At 53.0% G+C, this 21,623-nt stretch overlaps 6 protein-coding genes across 6 annotated transcripts; 2 read left to right on the forward strand and 4 right to left on the reverse strand.

Moving 5' to 3' along the window:
• Positions 1-52: 52 nt before the first annotated feature.
• MAA_09161 (protein kinase) lies at positions 53-3,257 on the forward strand (the record flags this gene model as incomplete). Its single annotated transcript, XM_007827159.2, has 3 exons — positions 53-1,206; positions 1,265-2,971; positions 3,059-3,257. 3 exons carry the CDS (start codon positions 53-55, stop codon positions 3,255-3,257), a joined length of 3,060 nt encoding a protein of 1,019 aa, XP_007825350.2.
• Positions 3,258-5,427: 2,170 nt separating this feature from the next.
• Positions 5,428-5,898, reverse strand: MAA_09160 (beta-mannosidase mndA; the record flags this gene model as incomplete). The annotated part of the gene is made up of 1 exon (XM_007827158.1): positions 5,428-5,898. The coding sequence occupies one exon, from the start codon at positions 5,896-5,898 to the stop codon at positions 5,428-5,430; it is 471 nt and encodes a 156-aa protein (XP_007825349.1).
• Positions 5,899-6,542: 644 nt separating this feature from the next.
• On the reverse strand, positions 6,543-8,030 carry MAA_09159 (uncharacterized protein; the record flags this gene model as incomplete). Its single annotated transcript, XM_007827157.1, has 1 exon — positions 6,543-8,030. One exon carries the CDS (start codon positions 8,028-8,030, stop codon positions 6,543-6,545), a length of 1,488 nt encoding a protein of 495 aa, XP_007825348.1.
• A 3,623-nt stretch (positions 8,031-11,653) lies between these two features.
• Positions 11,654-12,067, reverse strand: MAA_09158 (putative protein family UPF0057; the record flags this gene model as incomplete). The annotated part of the gene is made up of 3 exons (XM_007827156.1): positions 11,654-11,856; positions 11,923-11,964; positions 12,022-12,067. 3 exons carry the CDS (start codon positions 12,065-12,067, stop codon positions 11,654-11,656), a joined length of 291 nt encoding a protein of 96 aa, XP_007825347.1.
• Positions 12,068-15,881: 3,814 nt separating this feature from the next.
• On the forward strand, positions 15,882-18,155 carry MAA_09157 (RNA-binding ran Zn-finger protein; the record flags this gene model as incomplete). Its single annotated transcript, XM_007827155.2, has 4 exons — positions 15,882-16,037; positions 16,158-16,215; positions 16,396-17,102; positions 17,202-18,155. 4 exons carry the CDS (start codon positions 15,882-15,884, stop codon positions 18,153-18,155), a joined length of 1,875 nt encoding a protein of 624 aa, XP_007825346.2.
• A 1,317-nt stretch (positions 18,156-19,472) lies between these two features.
• Positions 19,473-21,587, reverse strand: MAA_09156 (uncharacterized protein; the record flags this gene model as incomplete). The annotated part of the gene is made up of 1 exon (XM_007827154.1): positions 19,473-21,587. The coding sequence occupies one exon, from the start codon at positions 21,585-21,587 to the stop codon at positions 19,473-19,475; it is 2,115 nt and encodes a 704-aa protein (XP_007825345.1).
• Positions 21,588-21,623: the final 36 nt, after the last annotated feature.

Raw genomic sequence — 21,623 nt, forward strand, 5'->3', positions numbered from 1 at the left:
CGCCGCCATATGCAGTCCGCCAATCCATCCGTGTCGACGTCGGCATGTTGCCATGAGAGATTCTGGAGGAAGCCATTACGGAGAACGGGCTCGAACTGGTCGAGGAGCATCGTCCTCGGATCGGCCAGGATCTCCTCCCAGGGCGGCCCGTCGCAGCCCAAGCACCGAGTCTCGATATCGCCATTCTGGTTCAAGGCACCGTCACGACTCGTCCAGAGACGACCGTCGTCGCTCTCGCGATCGCAGCAGAGATCGTTCGCGACAACATCGAACCGAATCTGCACGTCGAGACACCGAAGTAGAGGATCTTATTCCACGTTATCGAGCGCAAAAGGCACGCCATCGGGACCCTGACGACGAGCGTCGTCGCAGTCGTAGCCGTGAACGAGCCGCCCCGGTGTCTCCATCTTCTTCGGCCAAGAGGCATAGAGCACGGAGTCACTCGGTTGAATCGCCTCACAGAAAACGATCGAAGCGGGATCACGAAGCATCTCGGCCGTCTCGAGACCATTCCCCAGACACGGAATCTAGAAGGCGTAGACGCCGGTCCTCCCACGAGCGCCATCACCATCACCATCGACATCGATCAAGGTCCCCTGGTCGCCACTCCCATTCTCGTCGCTCTCCCTCCCCATCACGAACCTCCCGGTCGAAACGCAAGGCATCCTCCAGATCTCGCTCGCGGTCCAGGCGCGAATCCGCGTCACGATCCCGGCCGTCGAGAAGCTCTGGCAGGCCCAGATCTAGATCTAGAGAGTACAGGTCTAAAGACCGCCGGCCGGCATCACGGAGTCCATCTCCTACTGGAAGCCGTCGACACGATTCTTCTCGCCGCCATCACACCACCTCTCTCTCTAACCACCCCTCTGCAGCTGCACCCAGCGGCCCGCCTACTATTGGTAACGACTCCCGATCTCAGAGAGAAGCGCCCCAGCGGTCCCCTAGGCCCCATCGAGAAACCAGACATCAGGGAGATTCTGTAGAGCCTCATTATTCCTCCCGTTCCGACATAGACGACGAGATGGCATCTCGGAGCAGTTATCGAGGAGGGTATAATTCCATGTACAGTCACAGGCATCATTATGGAATCGATTCAAGAGGCTACTCCCAGTCTCCTCAGCATGGCGGCTCCTTTCATAATTCGCAGTCTACTTCTCCTTATGGAGCAGGGCGGTCGGGGTGGAATGGACAATATACCCCTGAGCAGTAAGTTCCTGGCTTTTCTCGTATCAATGAATTACGATCATTACTAATAAATGTACAGTCAACACCCGCCTCCATACCATCATGGCCCGGGTCAATACGGTCCACCCAGCGGCCCGGCAGACCATTACCACTCACAACCCCCGCGATCCCCTCCTTACGGGGCTCCGTCGGGCCCGATGAACTCTCATAGCTCGGGAAACTATCGAGGCGGGCCGGGATCCCAAGCAGGCAGTCAACGAGGCATTCCCTTTCAAGGTCGGGGAGGATTCAGAGGGCCCAATACCAAAGCTTGGGGTCCGGCTAGCTCAGAGTCAACAGCGAGGTCACACCCGCAGCATGCAGACGAACAAGGGGCCCGGCGTTATAGCACTGCTGCTGGTTCTAGGGAGGACAGCGGATCCAAACCCACGGAGATGGATATTGATAGAGAAAGCAGGACATCAAAGCCGAGCACAGGAGTTCATGTCCCGCCTAAAGGAGATGCTGAGGAGACACCAGCTGCTTCATCTCGACCAACGCCAACTGGCCCTGGATCTGCCCAGTCTGGTGCGTCAGGAAAGTTCAGTTTTGCCTTCAAAGCTTCTTCCAAGCCAACCCCAACAGCACCAAAGCCGGAGATTTCACAAAAGTTCAATGCTCCTCCAAAGAAGGATATTTCTACGAAAGACAGTACCACGGAGAGAGAGCCTCCCCGCTCGGCACCTACTGAGCCTGCATCGGCCAGGCAGCGGCTGGACTTTAGGAACCCGCCTCCAGACGGCCCCAAGATAGCTCCTAGGACGCGAAAGGTAATGAAAACTATGCGACGAGCCAGAGAACGCCCTCAATTGGAGCCAGATTTAGTTGGGTCTGAATCTGTGTTTTATCGAAAACCTGGCAACGAATCTGTGGTTGGATCTGGGACCTATGGCAAAGTGTTTAAGGGTGTTAACGTGTATACAAAGGGCTTGGTTGCTCTGAAACGCATCCGCATGGAGGGCGAGCGAGACGGCTTCCCTGTGACGGCAGTTCGAGAAATCAAACTGCTGCAGTCGCTGAGACATGCTAATATCGTCAATCTTCAGGAAGTCATGGTGGAGAAGAACGAATGCTTCATGGTGTTCGAATATTTGTCACACGACTTGACAGGTCTTTTGAACCACCCAACATTCAAATTGGCACCTGCGCAAAAGAAGGACCTGGCCAAACAGCTGTTTGAGGGATTGGACTACCTCCACACTCGAGGTGTCCTGCATCGAGATATCAAAGCCGCAAATATTCTGGTCAGTAATACCGGCGTGCTCAAATTGGCCGACTTTGGGCTTGCTCGCTTCTATGCGAAGCGACACCAACTGGATTACACCAACCGTGTCATAACTATTTGGTATCGATCTCCTGAGTTGCTGCTGGGAGAAACCCAGTACACAGCCGCCGTGGATGTATGGAGCGCGGCCTGTGTGATGGTGGAAATTTTCAATAGGACGGCTATTTTCCCAGGCGACGGCACAGAACTGAGTCAATTGGAAAAGATTTACAGTGTTTTGGGTACGCCAAATCGCCAGGAATGGCCTGGACTGGTTGACATGGCTTGGTTTGAACTCCTCCGGCCAACAGTGAAGCGGAAGAGCGTCTTTTTCGACAAGTACATTTCAAAATTGACTCCTGCGGCATTCGAGCTACTATCTGCCATGCTCCAGTATGACCCTGCAAAGCGACCAACTGCTGCCGAAGCTTTGCAGCACGCTTATTTCACCACGGAAGAGCCATTACCGAAACAGGCAACAGAGTAAGTTTGAGCCTCTGCTAATTAACCATGTTTTTTTCTTTTTTTTTTAAAAAAAAACCAGGCATTGGGGCTAACAATTCAACTTAGACTGGCCGAGATTGAGGGAGACTGGCATGAATTTGAGTCAAAAGCTTTACGCAAGGAGAATGAGCGTCGAGAACGGGAAGCACGAAAAGCAGTTGCCAAGGAGCCAGTTCGGGAAAAGGAGAAAAAACGAGCACCAGAGGACGGCAGCGATGGAGAACGGGAGGTGAAGAGAGCGCATACCGAATCAAAGGAAGCATAATTGGTGGCGAAAATGCCGGGCAGCAGAAATGTAAAGCATAGATGTGATGAGGAAGAAGAGTTCGGAGCATGGAGTCACGGGCTGCTGGAAGTTTTCCTCTCTGTTGAATATCCCTATGGGCTTGTAGGTGAAATCGAGTCTGGGGCAATGTACGGAGTACTCTCACATAATTGAAGAGTTTGAAGTTGGACTAGTTGAGTGATTCGTCTGGTTATGAACTTATCAGAGGAACCGAGGTGAAACACGGCCCTTGTCGCTGCCGGGGAGTGACATTGCCGAAGGTTAGATGGAGTCTCACGGGTGGCAGATGCCCGCGATGGGGATTGATTGTCATGGCCACGTAGATACTGGATGATTCAACTTGTTGACCAAGAGGACCGGACACTGGCACACCTGACGGAGTATTTGGGGTCGAATACGACGGAATGCCTGATAGAGAGATGATGGTCTTTGCATGTCCATGTCGGCATACAGCGGCGACAACTTGGAACATGTCATCATCCACGGGGACTACGAGTCTCTCTCTCTTGGTAGACATACAGAGCACGTACGGCAAGGGCAGGAAATGGGCGCATGAGCGACCACCTCGGCGCATCCAGGCGTCGCATTCCATTCCATTCGCCTGATTCAATACTACTACCACCACGCATCCCCAGTTGATCTATTTTCGCGACACAGGCACCTCGGCCGCTAGCCAAAGCGCTCCGAGTCAACCGGACAAAAAGTCCAGATGGCTCAGCCTGCCAAGGGACGCCAATCTGCCAGGAATAGGAACCATGCGCGTCTTGGGCCGATGTCTACCTGCACAGCATTTCTGGGGGACGTGGGGACGGCGCGCGTCTCTGTCTCTTTTCCCCCCCTTCCTTGCAGACGCCAAAGTGGTGTCTGAGACATTGGCTGATGGAGGGGGCACCCGGTGGCTGCAATCATTGATGTCTCATTCTTCAACTGAACCAAAATCACCAAGTATAGCATCACCACGGGCCCCTTTTGGCTTTCCACCGGCGACCACCGGCGACCAGGCACTGGCACGCGCATGCAAACACGAAAAGAAAAAGCGCAGCTGCGCCGCCCAGGCCGACACGTCCGAGTAGTATAAAAGGGAATCAAGAGCCCGGCCCCGATGGACAATCTCCTTCACCGCACAGCAGCCAGCACAGTCCTTCTCTACACGCCCCCCCTTTCATATACATACACAACTACCTTGTGGGCAAAGCTTGCACACACTGCAAATACACAGAACAAAAAAAGAGACTATCAATTGAAAAATGTACACCATCAGCTTCGTCGTCGCCTGCCTGGCTGCCGTGGCCATGGCCGCCCCGGCACCCGCCCCCATCAGGGACCAGCTGTCCGCTCCGCGCATCAACCAGCGCGATGTCGCGGCTCCCAAGACGAACGACAAGCAAGTCGCGGCTCTGTATGACAATGGCTACGCGCCCCCGCACTGGTGAGAATCGCCGCAGTGGGCAAAGGGGGGGAGGGCAACGTTGGCGAGGGAGGCAAGGGTTGGAAATGAGGTTGACTCGGATGATGGGTGGACGGGTGGAGAAGAACCGCGAGAACTACGGAGTACTAGCTGATTTGATGCGTGGGTGGTGGACTTTTTGACATTCCAGTTTATTTTGCTTTCTCTGTGTCTCAGCGCTTGCTTTTTTGACTTTTTTGCGGGGGAATTTCCCTGCTGTTCTTTGTAGTATGTACTCCGTATGTGTCGTGATTCTCTGTACGGGTGGAATTGGTAGTGGTAGCTATTGTTTGGGAATATCAGTCCCCTTTTTTTGAGTTTTTGCCAAGCAGTTGCCGGACCCGGGGAGTGATTGTCGATGCTGATTGGCTCGGGACCTCAGAGCCGATTTGGCGTGTTCGCGACGTTGCCGGATGGGGCATGCGTTCAACATCTTCATCTTCTTCGACAATGTATTTTTTTTAACCGCGGTGTCAGATTCAATACCATGTCAGAATTAATCTACAACGGTTTGTTATTTCAAAAGCATCTCTTCCAACTGTACCATCCAGCACCCACTAGATCAATATACTTAATCCCATACTCTTTTTTTAAAAAAAGAACCGCAGTCCGGCTCCCACCCGCACACGTGAACCATGAGGAGGAACCTTGAACAGTTAACCGTCCGCAAAGGGAATGCCTTCCCCCTCCCCCCTCTCCATGTCAACGCCTCTTGTCTCCTCTCCTCACCTCCCCCGCGCCGCCAAACCCCACGCCCAAGACAAACGCCAGCCGCACCGCCGTGATGAACAAGTACAGCCCGCCGACGGCCCTGTCGTCGGCCGACCACAGCCGCGGCTCCAGCCTCCCCTGCCTCTCCAGCGCAAAGTACACGCCGCTCAGCCCGCCGACGTCGCTCAGCAGCAGCGAGAACTGCAGCACCTTCCAGACGGCCAGGTCCTCCGACACCCGCGGCACCAGGGCGCTCATGACGGCCACGGCGAGCGCCAGCCCGCCCGCCTGGTGGAACAGGAAGACCGTGGCCGGGTCGTACGTGGACTGCGGCGCCATCGAGGCCACGGCCTGCTCGGGCGCCAGGAAGCTCAGGTAGGCGCCGTAAAGGGCGATGAGCGGGTCGGCGTAGGCGAAGAAGCACGTGTACAGCGTTGGCACCGCCGCGACTGTCGATGCCATCGTGGACGGATGCGGCGTGCTGGATGGGCCGGTGGTCGGGCGCGAGGCGTTGCTGCGATCGTTTGGCTGGCGTTGTCAGAATGTCGGCCGTTGCGGCAATGGAATCGTGTGCTGAGGTGTTTATCCTCTTTTTTTGTTCTAGGGCAAGGACAATAATTGAATACCCGTGTTACTACCTTCACAATCATGGGATATACTGGTAGTAACCGGCGATTTACAGGAACGGGGGCTTTCACAAAGGGAGAAGTGAGACGAGACAAGCAGCCTTAAATACTGACTGGCGCGGGCACATGGAGTTCGAGACTTTTGCTAGCTTCAAGCTAGACAAAAACTTAGGTACTTACTTACTTAAGTAAGTAGGTATCTCTCCAGCCATCTACTTCCAGGTCCTGTCCACCGAGCAGCCTTGGTAAACGTCAAGTGCTCTCCTTAATACTCATAAATGAGGCGTCTGAAACGCAGCCGTTGCTCCGACATCAATTTCGTCACGTCATCAAATCATCATAATGAACAGGAGGCCGTTGCTCACACCTTCCACTTCCGTCTGTAACAGTGTAGGGCGTAAACCCAATCGCGGCAATTTCTCAACCTTAAAACGGAGCCCCAAACTTTTTTTTTCTTTTGGACATATTTCAAATCATGCATTACAGTGCTGGTTCGGCCTTCTTTCCTTTGGCCTCAGTGTTGTTCAAGAGGTGTCGCAGGCTACCTTCAGCGCGACCCCTGGGTTTAGATGGATGTGACACCCACGGCAGCCAGCCGGCGAGGGTCGACAGAATGCCGTTTCTACGGGGGCCGTCTTGGACAGAAGATATTGATCCTCGTGCCATGTGCTCTTCCACCCTGTCCGGTCGCGGCGACGGCTTGTTCTCCAAAGTCCGTTGCTGCGATTCACTCTCGGCTGCCGTCCTCGTCTCCAATTGGTTATTCGAAGCACGCGGTAATGCAGGTTCGCTTACCAATGCGGTAGCTGATGTCCGAGGCGTTGCCTCTGGCGTGCCGGTCAGTCTCGAGCTATCTATCAAAGCTAATGACGTCGATCGCCGTCTCGCTGGCGTCCTCGGTTGCTGTTCACCATCCTGTGAATTGGAAGGGTCCCGTTCACTGCGTGAAGATGTCGTCGGAGTCGGAGACGACTGTCCTGAACCCTTTCTGGCTGTCCGTCCACGAACCTCGTTGGCAAGGTCCGAGGCCGACCTCTTCTTTGACCCCTCCTCGTCGGATGAACGGCTTGACGACATTATGGTTTCCAGTGTTCCCATTGCTCTGCTGTTCCTCCTTGCGGCTTGCCTTCTCCGTCGAGTTGTATTTCTCATATCGCGCTCATCGTCTGATGATACCGCCTGCAATGTGGGACCCTGCGGCTCTTGATTCTGAGCGGATGCGAGGAACGACACTCCAGACCCGTGAGGAGCATAGTGAACCTCGTACTGATTGCTTAGTGAGTACCGTGACCGGGCACAAATCTCGGCTATCCTGTCCAGGTCGGAGTTAATATCGGCTGTGCCAGCATGTGTTGGCATATTTGCCATGAAGCTCTTGAAGCTAAAGGCTTCTACCGGAGGCAGTCGAGTATCCTGTTGAGCCTCCACCGTTGGCATTTTCCCATTATACACTCTCGCCATGGTGCTCAGCATTCCTTTTCCGGCTGAAGAGACCCTGCCTGAGAATGGGAGAGCCCGGGTCACACCGGCTACTGGCCCACCAACTTCGGAACCGGCCCCACCACGACCAGGTCGGCGTCGAGTGGAACTATCGTGACGGCTTGGTGCAGGAGAGTAGTAACTGCGAACAATGACGGGTTCGGAATAGGTGCTGGATTGAGCACCAGTTGATTTCGCGTATCGATGTCGGCTAGGATAGTGGCTATTGAGCTCCCGCAACGCTGATGTCCGATGTTCGGCAGTGGTGTCATCCACGGGGATGGCTCTTCCCTCGGCTGTTGACGGTGCCACACTAGTTGATGTAGGGTTTGGCCGAAACGGCCTTGTCATGGAGAAGGGGAAAGGATCTCGTCGAGTGTCGCTGGTTCGACGCGTGGACGGGCCCGTCGAGGACGGCGGTAGCGGTGGTGGGCGTGAATGAAGATGTTGAGCTCCAGGGGGGGACGCAGAACTGGCAGTTGAAGACATGGTGGACGTCGGAATTGCAACGATATAAGTCGGCTTCGGACTCGTGGACACTTGCTTGCGTCCTCTGCCACGGCATTGGTCGTCTCAGCGGCACAGTCGAGGAAGCTGTAAAACGGGGCAGAGACAAGAGTGAATAGAGGTGCGATTGGCCTCGACTGGTTTCGTCTGGAACACTTGTTCCTACAGCGCTAGGATGATTGAGTCTGGTCAGGCCGGGACAGGTGTGGTGAGAACATGGCCCAGCGTCGATGTCCTGCCACGTCCGTCCACGTCCGTCCACGTCTGTCCGTCGGCTGGGGCCGAGCCAGTCACAATCGGAGCCTCTGTGCGCTGACAGTCGTGGGTTGCTTTTCGTTCGTCCTGCTTCGCCGCACAATGTGTTGGCTGTATGCAGGCGTGCCGACGTCGATTTTGAATGTTGGATGTTAATTTGACTGAGCGTCTTGAATTCCCCCACCGCACGTCGTTGTTGTCGGGGAAAAGGCGGGGTTGACTCGACTCGACTTGGTTTGCATCAATGAAGACCGAGTGGGCGGTCGAGAGACATGAGACACGCAGTGCGAACCCGAGCAAGACGTTGGCTGAGAGATGGCGAGGACGGAATATTACAGAGTATGTGAGAGACGAGATGCAACAATACGAGGCGAGAGAATGAGAAGTCAGAAAATTAAGGCGTGCAGTGTGCACCCGTAGCCCCAGTGCTCAAGCGCTTGGGCGGTGCAGCACCGGGAAGTGACAGCGCAAGATTGACGGGAGATGTTGTCTGGTTCAATTTGCAATTCCGTCGCAGCGGCACTGCGTCGAGACGTGCCGCTGTCGAATGATGCTTCGCCTTGCTTTGCACTACTGATGCATCATGTGTCGTGGCCAACGTTCAAAGGCCGGCTGGCGTAAGGTCTTTGCGCCCAGACCAAGTCCGTCTCCCGTGTCTCCCCATCCTTCCCCATTTTTCCCCATTTCTCAAATGCTGTCAATGCGTCTTCCGTCGCGCCACGCTCTTCCCCCCCATCCATATCATCGCCTTGACACCGGACCATCGCCTCGTCACCAACAGTCCAGCGAGCAAAATCCCTGCTGCTTCGTCCTTGCATCTCCCGCAGTCTGCAGCCAAACCCATGGCGCCGGCCACCGTCGCGTCGACGTGGACAAATTGATCTTGACCGTCGCCGATGACTGGACAATGGCACTCTGAACAAGTGTCCGAGAGGGGTTTGATCAAGTGCCTCGCGTCTCATGTTTCACCTTGTGATACGTCAATGTTGATTCCAATCACTGCGGATTCAGAGATGGACATGGATGTGGAGGCTGGTGACTTCCAGAATGGCCTTTTGTCGCTGTGCATAGAGGTATCGACTGGTGACCCTGGCATTGCCGCGTTAGACCCTGCATCAAGGGCGATCAAGTCACACAAATGGGCCATCATGACGATCAGTAAGTAGCGGCCGAGTGAAACTATTAAGGATAAGTATATAAGCAGCTTGAGCATCCCCTACATAACGCATACTCGACTATACGACGGCGTGTCTACAATAGCGCTTCTTGCATGCCTACTGTCGGCTGTTATCAAAACTGCGTATGTGTTGAGAGCCTGCTAATTGTCAACACGGGTTTAATTCCCGTAGGAACTTCTATCAAGACTGAAACCTTGCTACCATCATCTTCTCCATGTCGGCTTTCCCAAAATTTAAGCAGTCAATGCTGTTCGGAGACGAGCAGCATACACCACAAGCCCTGTAACCTCCCGGTTTGCCCTTGTTACCTCAAACTAAGAGTCAGTGTCATGTGTATTCCAAAGAGACACCAGACATAACTTTGGAGATCCTCGTCTGGAGTTCCTGGGGTTAAAATCGTTCAAGGCAGTCAACCCACAACCCCACGCAAGGATACAAGAGACACATATCAATGGGCGCTTCGGGCCGTGTGTCCCATCGGTAGCAAGCTATGAAACGAAAAGTGCAATATGAAGCGCTGGTAAACACACTGTACAGCTTTGGCTTTCGGGTCACATGTTTTGTACCGAAACTTGGTACATGTAGTATTAGACGCAGACAACGTAGGTCATATATTAACTAGATTATTGTTTCGCTCTTAAGTCAAATGATATTACAAACATGATACGAGTATCGTGCAAGCGTAATATCTGATAACACAGTATTGGGCTGTACTAAGTCAAGAACAGTAAGAGACCAGAGAAATAGACCTTCTGCGCATCGTGGTAGGTCATATATAGCGGACTTAAAGTCAACAAATGCAATTATGCACCCGATGAATGAATCATTATTCTTTGCGTTGTGCTCAATCCTTCATTCAAATGTCACTCTAAAATACAGTATAGTAATAAGGGACTGCCTGATTCGGTATTATGAGCTTTGATTTACCTGTTCCGGGGCAACTTCCCACTGCTTCAGGTTCGATATCAAATGACAACATGTGGGTAGCATTTCTTGTCCGGTTCGCAGGTACAATGAAAGTTTGGACACAATGTAACCATATAAGATTGACATGGTTGTGGGGGTTCACTTTAACTCGGGTTTCATTGTATCTGCTAAAGGCCATGTGTACACAGGACGGGAGTAGAGAATGTCAGAGCCAAATGAAATGGCTGCAAGTCCCAGACTCTGAGATGAAGCGCCTCGATCAGACGTTCTCGCAAAATTAACAACGTACACAGCAACACAGGCATATATCGTAGTATCGCCTGCCAAGACGCCCACCTTTACTCTTCTCCTAGTAGGTTAAACATCACTCAGACCAGTTCTTCTACCTGGTGCTAACACACGACACAGGCACGGGCAAATCCAGCGCTAGACCTCCTTGGATCTCCTATTCCAAGATATTCAATAAAAAATAGTTTGACCAGTACTGCCCAGCATGTCTGCCATCAAGTCTCAGGTGAACCCCAACTTTCGAGAGGACTATCTCCAGTGTCGAGTCCTTGCCTCAAATAGGATTGAAGTTGCTGCACGCAATACGTGGAGAAGCACCAACTGCAAGCTCACCAGCAATTGGAAAGACGAATATGAAGAAGATAGTTGCCCAAGACGGGGTCAACTGTGTGTGGAGAGTATCGTCCCAGCCTGTTCATTGACCTGAGCCCAGCACCCACGGGTAGGTGAGGGCTCGGGAAATTGGAATGGAATTGTCCGACAGGATACCAGCAAGTTGTCAGGGTCAACAACACAACATGGGGGTATTGAAACGTTGGGCCCTCAAGATTTGAGCTAGCAGTTGTTAGGGAGGTGCTTCTTCATGGCTAAGCCCTACCGAGCAGAGTTGACAAACAAGAATGTCGCGCAAAACTCCGTCCTGCAAGGAAGCGGCTGGCGTCAACAATAAGTATCTCAAGCATGAAAAGCCATGTGGCATAGGTAAGACGTTACAGTACTGAAGCAGCCGAAAAATCCCCATGCCTCCCGCGTTTCCGTCCTTTATGTCTGACGTTTATCCGAGGTGAAGGACGCAAATAACATATATTAGGGCCAAATAAACAGAGTCCAGTGCCAATATCCTAGACATCTTTCACACGAACTGCCTACACAAAAAGTCGAACCGAACCAGGCTATCCCTGCTACCAAACTCCCGACTATCCGCAAAATCCAGGCATACCTTCAAGGCAATCGGTACTAGCGTGTAGGCTGGACAATAGTTCCATAACCCTGTCCTCCAGTCTGCACGTTGTCAGAGTACACGCCTGGCGCGCGGCTGGTAGGGAATCGTCCCTGATGGGCCTGTTCGCGGCGGTCGTAATAGATGTATTCGAGGTAGAACGCATGTATATGACCCGGAAAGTATCCCAGAATTGTCAAGCAAACGTTGATAAACAAATCTACAACATGTCAGCCAGACTCTGGATGGACCACTTCTGGAATCAGTCCATGGAAATGGAACTTACCCATGCCACATCCTGCCACTGCCCACACACCCAGCGGAGGGACTATATACAACTGTCAGCATCATTGTCATTTTGTTGGAGGTTTTGAAGGCGACTCACATAGAATGGTGATGAGAACAATGAGAATAGCAGATGCGACACCCATATTTGCGATTGGGAACGGTACCCGAAGTGAAGTAAGCTATTGAAACGATGCAAAGGCGGGGTAAGAGATTCCAAAATGAGGCAGCTTCGGATTCCCGTCTCTGGTCAACGAATGTCAAAGTGTGTTGAAGTGTGTCGAAGCGAAGATGTAATATGGGTACAGGTATCAGAGGATTCAAGAGCGATGATTAAGGCGTTCAGAAGACGTCGTCAACAAATTGCGGGTGGCGTAAGGTGATGGATGGCTGGGGTGACGAAACGATTCATGCACAAGTGGAATGTTTGGCCGCTCTTTGTCAGGCAAGTCACGGTCAGTGAATTTCTGTGATGGGCAGAATGCGACCATGACGTAACATGCACGTGTGTGGTTAATGGAAATGGAAAAGCTCTGTGCAACTTGGAAGGAGCCAACCAACAGCCTGCCAACATTGTATGATGATACGCAGCCAACCCGGTTTCAATTCAACCCAAGAAACGTTGCTCCAAAAACTACCTGCCTAGTACCTAGGGGGTAGGTAATAAAGGGAGAAGCAATTACATGAATAAACACCGGCACTACCTACTTAGGTAGGTCAGCAATCGACGCGCGCCGCCCAGACTCCGCCTGCCGGCTTGCAGCTCATAACTTTCCTTTCTGTGGCATTTTGTCTGGAGTAAACGCCACCTGAATGTTCTGCATTTACCGTAAATCCGACCGTTCGATTGCCGCCATGATTTCCTAAAAATAGCCTGAACCATATGTACGCCGTACCGTGGCAGCGTGGTTGGTTGTACGCAGCAGATGTGCGACCTTGACGGTTGAAGTGAAGTTGGTGGTTACCCTGGGACGGCGTAGGAACGAACTCGCGGGTAGCGGCTGCCCTCCCGACAATGCTGTCAGCCGTGGAGGAGAAAACAGGACTCTAAATTCTGCTTATCTGGAGTCCGTATTCGTAGCCTTGCTCCTGCTTCATGCACGCGGAACGTTATACTGTGTCGCCAATTCGCGGGGGTTTTTTGGCGACCAGGTAGCCAAAGACGCCACTGGTGGCCATAGCACAAGCAAACCGTCTCGTTGTGGAACATGCCGACTGATCAGGACTACAACATTGCCATTCCGCCGTCAGGCATTTATCACCTCTGATCCGATTCTCCTCGCGCGGGCGCTTCTGGCTCCTGTGGCTTCGGGACAGCCCGGAGTCATCAGGGGCTGCGAGTGGTACAGAACATACTCCCTCGTTCTTGATACGGGGAGATAACTTGCCTTTGTTCATCTCCAACATGTGCGTCTTTCCCCTGCATCCTGGCTCATGGTCCCTGGCTGCGACTTCGCTGCTGGTGCATTTCGACCTCGAATTCGGCAAAGGGTACATGCATATAGTATGTACAAGTCTAGGAACGGTCTCTTGCAAGATGTATCCATTAACTTTTGCCGTGTGCACTCCAGTCACCAGGTGCTTTGCCTAGTCCGACACGTCTTGCTTTTCCCACCCATGTAAGCATGCGGTGTGGACGGGCTGACTGACCCGCGAGGTCTGGGTTTGTGCGATTCGTCATCCCGAAACATTCATACGGAGCAAGGAGGGGCGAGTAAATGGATGTCGCCAGCGCCAGTGTCATTGATACCCTCAGGCATCGAAGACCAGCCAACAAACACAGAAACCAGTTATTAGTATCAAAAAGGCTAGATCCAGGCCTCCAAAGCCCCTAGTCTGGAAGGCCGAGGCCACCGATTACTGAAACGGTTGCGTCGATATCAACAGCTGAATGTGCCAGCGTGCTGCCAATAAGTGCTATTGGACCTCAGCATGTGCCATGATGCAAGAATTGATGATGGTAGGCCGCAAGCATGTTGCTTTGACTGGTAGTTATTGCGCGCGTTGCATGGCATCCAGCATGTCCCAGCCTCCGAGCCTCTTGGCAGCGTTGAGTCCTGTCTTCGTATGGTCAGGTCACAGGTGTTGGAATATGTGCTGATAACGAACAAGAGGCACTGTTACGTACCGTGCCAGCGCTCGGGACCAACCTGCGCTTGATCATCTTCCCGACGTCAAGGTTTTGACGTGGCGCCATGGCGCTGTTAACGTGATCCCTTCGTCAGGTACCAGAAGGAAGCATCCCACTCCTTTCCCGGCTTAGCGGGACGAGGAATGCACTGCACATTGTCAAGGATCGCCCCGGCGCACGATAACTGTGAGGAGACGCAGTCCGGAGTAGGTGGCCGGGCAACTGGGGCATTTCGAGCTTTTTGGAACTGCTACATTGTGTGGAGGACAAGAGAACGAGACTGATCATATGGAGTGCAACTTTTCGAGTCATCTCTTCCCAGCACATATTTGGCTGCTGTACCTCGTACGGAGTCACGATGAGGCTAGATGGCGAGCCAAGTTGTTATTGTAGACACTGGGGACTGGGGAGGATCCTTGGGCCCGGTGTCTTCACATCCGACCTCCTCCGTAGAATCGCGCATGATCAAGAATGTACAGGGTACACCTGCAACATTACCATGTCAGTAAAGCAGTCAGTCGGTTGGCTGTGCTAGGTAGCCAAGTGGCTCAGCCCTCTCATTGATCTCCCCGTTGGAGTCTAAACTGACAGAATTACTAGCAGCGAAAGCGCAACTCCTGCAACAAGCATTGTAGTGTAGGACTGACAAACCATTTGCCATGGTCCCTGACTCCTGTGCCTCCCCGACAGTGGATCCTGCGAGAAGAGCAAGTGGACACATTGTACGGAGTACTCCAGTTTTCAAGACAGCGGCAACCTATCCACTTGATGGTTTTTATAGCGCAGACTCTGCATGTACGTTGCCCGAGTGCCTGAGCTAGGTAGGCACTTGCTTGTACAGAGCGTTTACTCCCGCGTGTTGTGAGACTTTCCGATTCTTCAATGTACCCGGGTTGGGTTCTTTGTCGCCGTCTTGCTGTTGAGCCCACCAGTGGAGTTGGTTCTGCTGCCACAGGTTACCAGGAAGTGTAGAGCATCAGGGCTGCCTGTGAAGTCCATGTCGGCGTAATAACCCCCCTGCTTGTCCAGATTGTCCGTCAAATCAAAGATGTCTGGTTGACCAACTCTAAGCAACTGTTGATCCCAGCACCAAGCAGCCAGCGCCCAGTGTCCTATTCCTCGGCCGGCAGACAGGTGTTGGTTGCTGGTACTTCCTCATCTTGCCTGGGCTCTTAAGGATAACACTGCCCCAGCCAGTGTCTGGTCTCGAATGCTCTCCACGTTGGCCAAGCCAGCCAGCTGGACCCTTTCCATCAATCCCTCGTCTTCGTCCTTTTCTGCAGACTCGTTGGTTCCCTGCTATCTGGTCTGGCTCGAAGGGTATGTTTCGTCCTTGATTGGGAGCGGCCAACCCTTCGACTGTGTGCTTAGATTTTGTGATTTGGTGTTCATATTTATTTTTCATGACCAAGCCTGGGCACCCCTCCGTGCCCTGCAACCGCCAACTGCCAGCTGCCAGCTGCTGACGTTAAACCAGACTGCCAACTGCCCAGCAACCCTCCTAAAATCCACAGTCCACCGCCCACAACCCGCAGTCCTTGTCGGCCCGTGCGATTCTCCAGCTCCGTCCGACCTGCGGCTCTTTTTGCTCGGCAAAACCTCCTGAAGCTTTCAGTTGTCTCTCGTCACCCCCAACTCTCCTCAATCCCGCAACCGTCAGACCTTGGAGAACCGGCTGGGTCACAGGCTGCATCTCCGTCCTTTCTCTATTCTCCTCGACTCGACCTTCTTTGTGAAAGTCGACAAGCGAGCAGACTGCTTCGACGCTGCCGCCTACGCCAACCCATCCCCTGTGTTGCTCGCTGAGCCCGGACGCTCCGCCGGCCACTATGTCTTCCCAGCAGGTTCCTCAACTTAACGTTGATCGCTATGTCGTGATCCATGTTGCAACTACCTGTGATGAGCACGGTGTCTACGTGACAAAAGACTCTGCTGAAGTCATTGAGCTTGGATGGATTCTTCTTGATGCCAACTCGCTCGAGGAGGTAAGATGTTCCCCACCAATTCCCAGAAGCCACGGCATCATGGTCCTATTCTTGCTGTTCGACCGTCTTCACCAACCTTAGGAAGCCATTGCTAACATCTTTCTCTTGCTGCATTGACAGATCACTCACGAAAGTGTTCTTGTCAAACCTGTTAATACCCCAATCACCCCTCTTTGCAGTACGTAAACCAACCTGGTGGTCAATTTCTTTCCCAACCCAAACAGGAGAACTTTTACTTGTCCCTGGTCGCCGCAAACAGTGTCCTCATCCATAAATATCCCCGTCCCCTCTAACAATTTATTTATATGAGTGTTGGCTTTCAGGAAAAGTCATTCGGCTAACGAGACCTGTCGTGTAGCGAGTCTCACGACTCTTACTTGGGAACATGTTCGAAATGCGGGTACCTTTAGAGACGCTATCTCTCGATTCGATACATTTGCGACAGACTACTTGACTTCCAAGAACCTCGATTTTGTTTTTGTCACCCTGGATGCCTGGGATCTTCGTGTCCAACTTCCCCGGGAGGCCCGCGACAAGGCTGTTGTTCTACCTCCCTATCTACAGCACTCGCGCACATTCGACCTTCGAACGGAATATCAGCGATGGCAGCAACATCACCCAGAGTCCCTGCCCTTCGGACCCTCAATGCTGTCCAATATTTGCGCTGCCCTCGAGGTTGACCCTGTCCAATCCAGTGCCCCGATCAAGCACAATCTTCCATTCCACTTGCAAGCCCTGGCTCCTGCTTCTCCCCGCCGTGCCATGGAAGAGGCCATCACACTGGCCCGCGTTCTCCGTGGCTTGATCCGCAAGTCTCAGCCTCCCCAGGATCATCCGGATGTCTTGACCAGACCTATGGATGCTAGAGCCGATGTCCGAGCTTTCCTTTCTGAGAGAAGCAAGGTCCTTCATATGTCCGGCCTTCCGCACGACACCACGCAGTCGGAACTTGAGAGCTGGTTCACTCAGTTTGGTGGTCGACCTATCGCATTCTGGACTCTGCGTACTCCTGAACAGCATAAGCCCACCGGAACTGGCTTTGCCGTCTTCTCTTCTCATGAAGAAGTGAGTTGCATTCCTCCATTTGGATAACCCCATTGCCCATCAAAATTCGATATCTACCCAGCAAGAATTATTGTGAGCCTTGTCTAACTGACTAATTAGGCGGCTGAGAGCCTTTGTATGAACGGCCGTGCCTTGAACGAAAAGGCTATCGAGGTTTCTCCCTCCTCCAGCCGTGTGCTTGACCGCGCCCAGGATATTCTCACTCCGTTCCCTCCTAGCAAGAACCGTCCCCGGCCTGGCGATTGGACCTGCCCCTCTTGCGGTTTCTCAAACTTCCAGCGTCGAACTGCTTGTTTCCGATGCTCATTCCCTGCCGCCGGCAGTGGTCCGGGTGGTGCCGATGCAGCTGGCGGATATGGATATGGCGGTGGTTATGGCCCACCTGCAATGATGCCACCTCCACCTCACGGTGGCCATCATGGTCCCATGGGCCACGGTGGTCGTATGGGCGGTGGCGGTGTCGTTCCTTTCCGTGCTGGCGACTGGAAGTGCGGTAACGAAGTCTGTGGCTATCACAACTTCGCCAAAAATGTTTGCTGTCTCCGCTGTGGTGCCAGTCGAGCTGGTGCGGCCGTTGTTGCAGATTCCGGCTATCCTTCCCCGATGGACAACCCTTCTCAGTATAGCATGGCCCAAGGATCCATGGCTGGTGCTCCTGGGCCCGGTCCCTTTAACTCGGGCAACTCTTTTGGTTCTGGAGCTGGCTATAATCAACATTTTGGAGGCCCTCCAAGCCACTTCCTCCCCGCTGGCATTGGCGGTGGTGCCGGTGGTTATCCCAGCTCAATGAACAACCAAAGTTTTGCTTCGACTCCTGGGTCTCACTCTGCCGGCCCCTTCGATAGTCGAGCTGCTGAAGCGGCCTTCCAGTCTGCTTCCAATGGCCCCGCGTCTGCCGGTTCTGGACCTTCCAATCACTTCTACAACAACAACAATAACGGAGAAAACGACCCCTTCGCATTCCTTAGTACTGGAATTGGCGGGCTTTCTGTTAGTGGCAATGATGCTCGGCAGAATGGTGGTAGTGCTCCTCCAAGCAAGTCGCCTGCTTAAAACACCGAAACTGCTTGTGGCTGTAGTTCAGGTGCCAGTTTTTGCGCAAGCCTTCCTTAGACGGCCATTCTCAACATGACGTTTGCGTATCTATCTGTCGATTTTCTGCCCGCACAACAAGAACGACTTTGGAATGATGAACATAGAGAGCACTTGACCTTCGACAACAACCAAAAAAACATACTTCTGGACTTGGCTTGCTATTTTCAAGGGAACGGGGGATACCGGTGCGTTTTGGCTTTTTCATTTATTTATTTTTGCAGGACCAGGGCGGAGTGTCGGACTTCTATTTCAGGAGGGATGTGGTAAACAAGCAAAATTTTGACAGGATGGAAAGACAAAAGTGACACTATACCACGGCTGCTCTGGGTTGACGAGACTTCGGTAAAGGATTTGCTAGGACCATGTTTTTTTGTTTTCTCACATTTGTTTTCTTATGTCTTCGTCGCAGAGCGGAGGGCGGCCCGCATATATTGTGATAAAGGGGTGGGAAGGTGATGTGGACTGGGACTTTGTGGGATGGATTGTGGTATTTTGCTGGAAAGCCATTTTTGTCCCGGATGGGTGCATAGCGAAAGGGAGTGTAAGGGTATACCTTTGGCCATGGCGTGTGACATGAAATATTCCGGTTTCGCTCGGTGTCTGCATATACTTGCCCATCGAGTTTCCTAGGTTGTGGTGTTTTTCTTTTATCGATCCTAGCCTCTGATCGGCCTCCCTCTTGCTGCTCGTGGTTGCTCCTATTTTGGTCCTGGTCAGGGCAGTTTTTTGTTTGTCACATTCTCCTCCCCTCACGACTCTGTGTCTTGATTTGCACTTGTTCATTTCTTGTCAGTTTTTGCTTCCCTTTATTTGCCCCCTTTTCGTCCTTCTGCATGACCAAGACTAGATATTTCTTCATAGTTTGCTGAGAAAGAAACTTTTTGGTTTTCTGGTTTGAGGGGGAAGTAGATTGGTTGTCCAGAGAGTCAAGAGGGATGTAAGAAGAAGAAAAGCAAGTGGCGCGGGTGGATCTGTATATTGAGGCGAGGAGTCGTGGAGCTTTTGACGGAACAAAAATGCATTATTGAGTTTTATATGCCCCGTCGATTCTGTGCGGCTTGTGTTTTCTTGTTTTAATATTAGTGATGGTTGGCGATGTGTGCTATTGACAGGCTGGCTGGTGTATATCTGCATGCGTTGTGTGGATTTGGTGCTGGTTAGGCCACTGTTGCTCGAGCGGTATGGCCTCTGTGCTTTATGTTTTATTCATTGATAGTAACGCATTTATAACTACGGAGTGCCTCTCAGCACCTATTATTGATGGCTGGCTCCCACCTAAGCGTAACCGCCGAGCAACTGTCGCAACTCGGCGCTCGGCTGGACCCCCTCCTCATTAAGATAGTCTCTCAACTCGACCAGCAGCGGATCATGCAACTCGCCATCTGACTCGTCGCCATCCTCCATCTCACTGCCCGTGTCCTCGTCATTAGCTAGGTCTTCATCCTCCATGATGACAGTCTCCGCCTCGCTCTCGCGCTCCCCTTCCTCCGTGCCCTCGGCACCCCTACTCGCTTCATCCTGCGCCAGCCACGCCGGCCAATCCCACTCCCCTTCCATCTCGTCATTAGAGTAATTATGCCACGCTTGCGCCCGCAGGCTCTCGTCTTCCCCGAAATCAGGGGCTACAGTCATTAATGCGGTGTTGACAAACTCCTCCCACCCTTGCTTGTCGTTCATTTCTGGGACACTGACTTTCTTTTCATCTTTGCGTGGGGAGCGTACAATGAAGCCGCGGTTGATTTCTTGGTCGAGGGGGTAAGGATTCTCCTCTCCCTCGTCGTCGTCGTCACCTCCTGAGACGTCGCCTGTCCAGGCTAGTGCTCGCAGGCGGTCGTCTTCGTCGTCGTCCAGGATTTTCTGCTTCTCTTCCGCGGACAGGTGGAAGAACTTCTTCTTTACGGCGTGCTTCTTCTTCCAGTGGTACGATGTGTCCATGTGCTTGAGGACGTTCTCCTCGTCGGAAATATACATGTCTTCTTCGGTAGGGACGATGTTGTCGCCGTCCAGGGTGTCGAAGTATCCCCACATCATCATGTATATCAGGTGGTGCTCTAGATCAAGAGTCCGTGCCGTGGCCTCCAGGGGAATGAGTTCGTCTGGGCGGAGGAGGTGGCTGTCCCCCAGGCCCCAGCCTTCGTAGTGCCCCGTTCCCACTTCGTGAAGAGACACGCCGTGTATGGTGGTTTGCTCGCCGGCCTCGTTGGCGACGAGCTCGGGGGGGATTTCGTACTGGTATCGAACTTGGAGGTCAATCAGATCGGGGAGAGTGGTGAATCTCTTGCGCATGAGAAGCTGCCAGAGTGGGTAGAGCCCTTTTTGGCCCAGGAACAGGTGTAGGAGTTCGGGGCTGCCGGGGCCGTATGTGGGATCGTTGAACGCCATGAGGAGCTTCATGAAGAACATTTGCGCATTGTAGATATGGTTGTCAGACCAGATGTCCCGGTTGCGCAGGAGAGCCTGCCGTTGGCCGGAGGTGGCTATGTCCATGAGCAACCAGAGCCGAAGCAACGTCCCATGCATCGACCTGGGCATGAGAAAGCCGTTTCTGGCCATGATGCCGATGATTTGCCTGCAGCAACGATCCCTCCTTAGAACGAGCTGCAGGTATCGCAGGCCTGGGACCGAACGAGCCTGCGCCATGAGCTTGGGGTTTGTCCTCGCCGCCTTAGTTCCCTGACACTGCTCGCGCCACGTCCTGCCCGCCGGGTCCATCACCAAATGTCGTCTGTACAGGCGAAACTGGAATATCTTGCCTGCCTCTGGTGCTCGATGTGCTATCCACATGCGGATGCTGGAGAGCATGTGTTCATTAATGGCGTTGTGAAACGTCCGGCTCGTCGCGTACAGGTTGACTAGGTCCTCGGGTGCAAGCTGCTTTCCCAGTTCAACGGCTAGTTCAACCCGGGAGCACATGGCCGTAATTATGTCTTGATTATAATACTTGAGACTTAGCGGGACCACTTCTGCTTGGATACCGTACGGATCGTCTTTGCCAAAGTAGAGCTCCAGCCCGTCGTCATCAAATTTGAATCGCTTGACCGGTTGGCCATCAGTCTCTTCCTCTGCGATTCTCGGTTCTGGGATTTTGCTGTCTTTGGATTTGCAGGCTTCGGTCCCCATCTCCAGCAAGTCGGCTTCCATGTCGTCGAGGATAGAGATACCCCGGTCCCGGACTTCGAGCCTAATTGCCCTTTCCCGTTCCACTTCTTTAGTGGCATACTGCTTTATGGCTTCCGCGATTTGCTCGACAGTGACGGGCTCGGAGGACGACGCGTTGAGGTCGCGGAGTTGGTCGAGGGCAATATGTGCGAAAATGGCCGCTTCTTGGGTGTTGAAGCCATAGGCGCGGGCGTTGCGCTTGACCGTGTTGGGGTTGAATGGGAACGCCATGATGAAGTTCTGAACAGGGCAGAGACGGAGAGAAGG

The sequence above is a fragment of the Metarhizium robertsii genome (assembly GCF_000187425.2).
Source record: "Metarhizium robertsii ARSEF 23 chromosome Unknown MAA_Scf_2, whole genome shotgun sequence".
Classification (NCBI taxonomy): Eukaryota; Fungi; Ascomycota; class Sordariomycetes; order Hypocreales; family Clavicipitaceae; genus Metarhizium; species Metarhizium robertsii.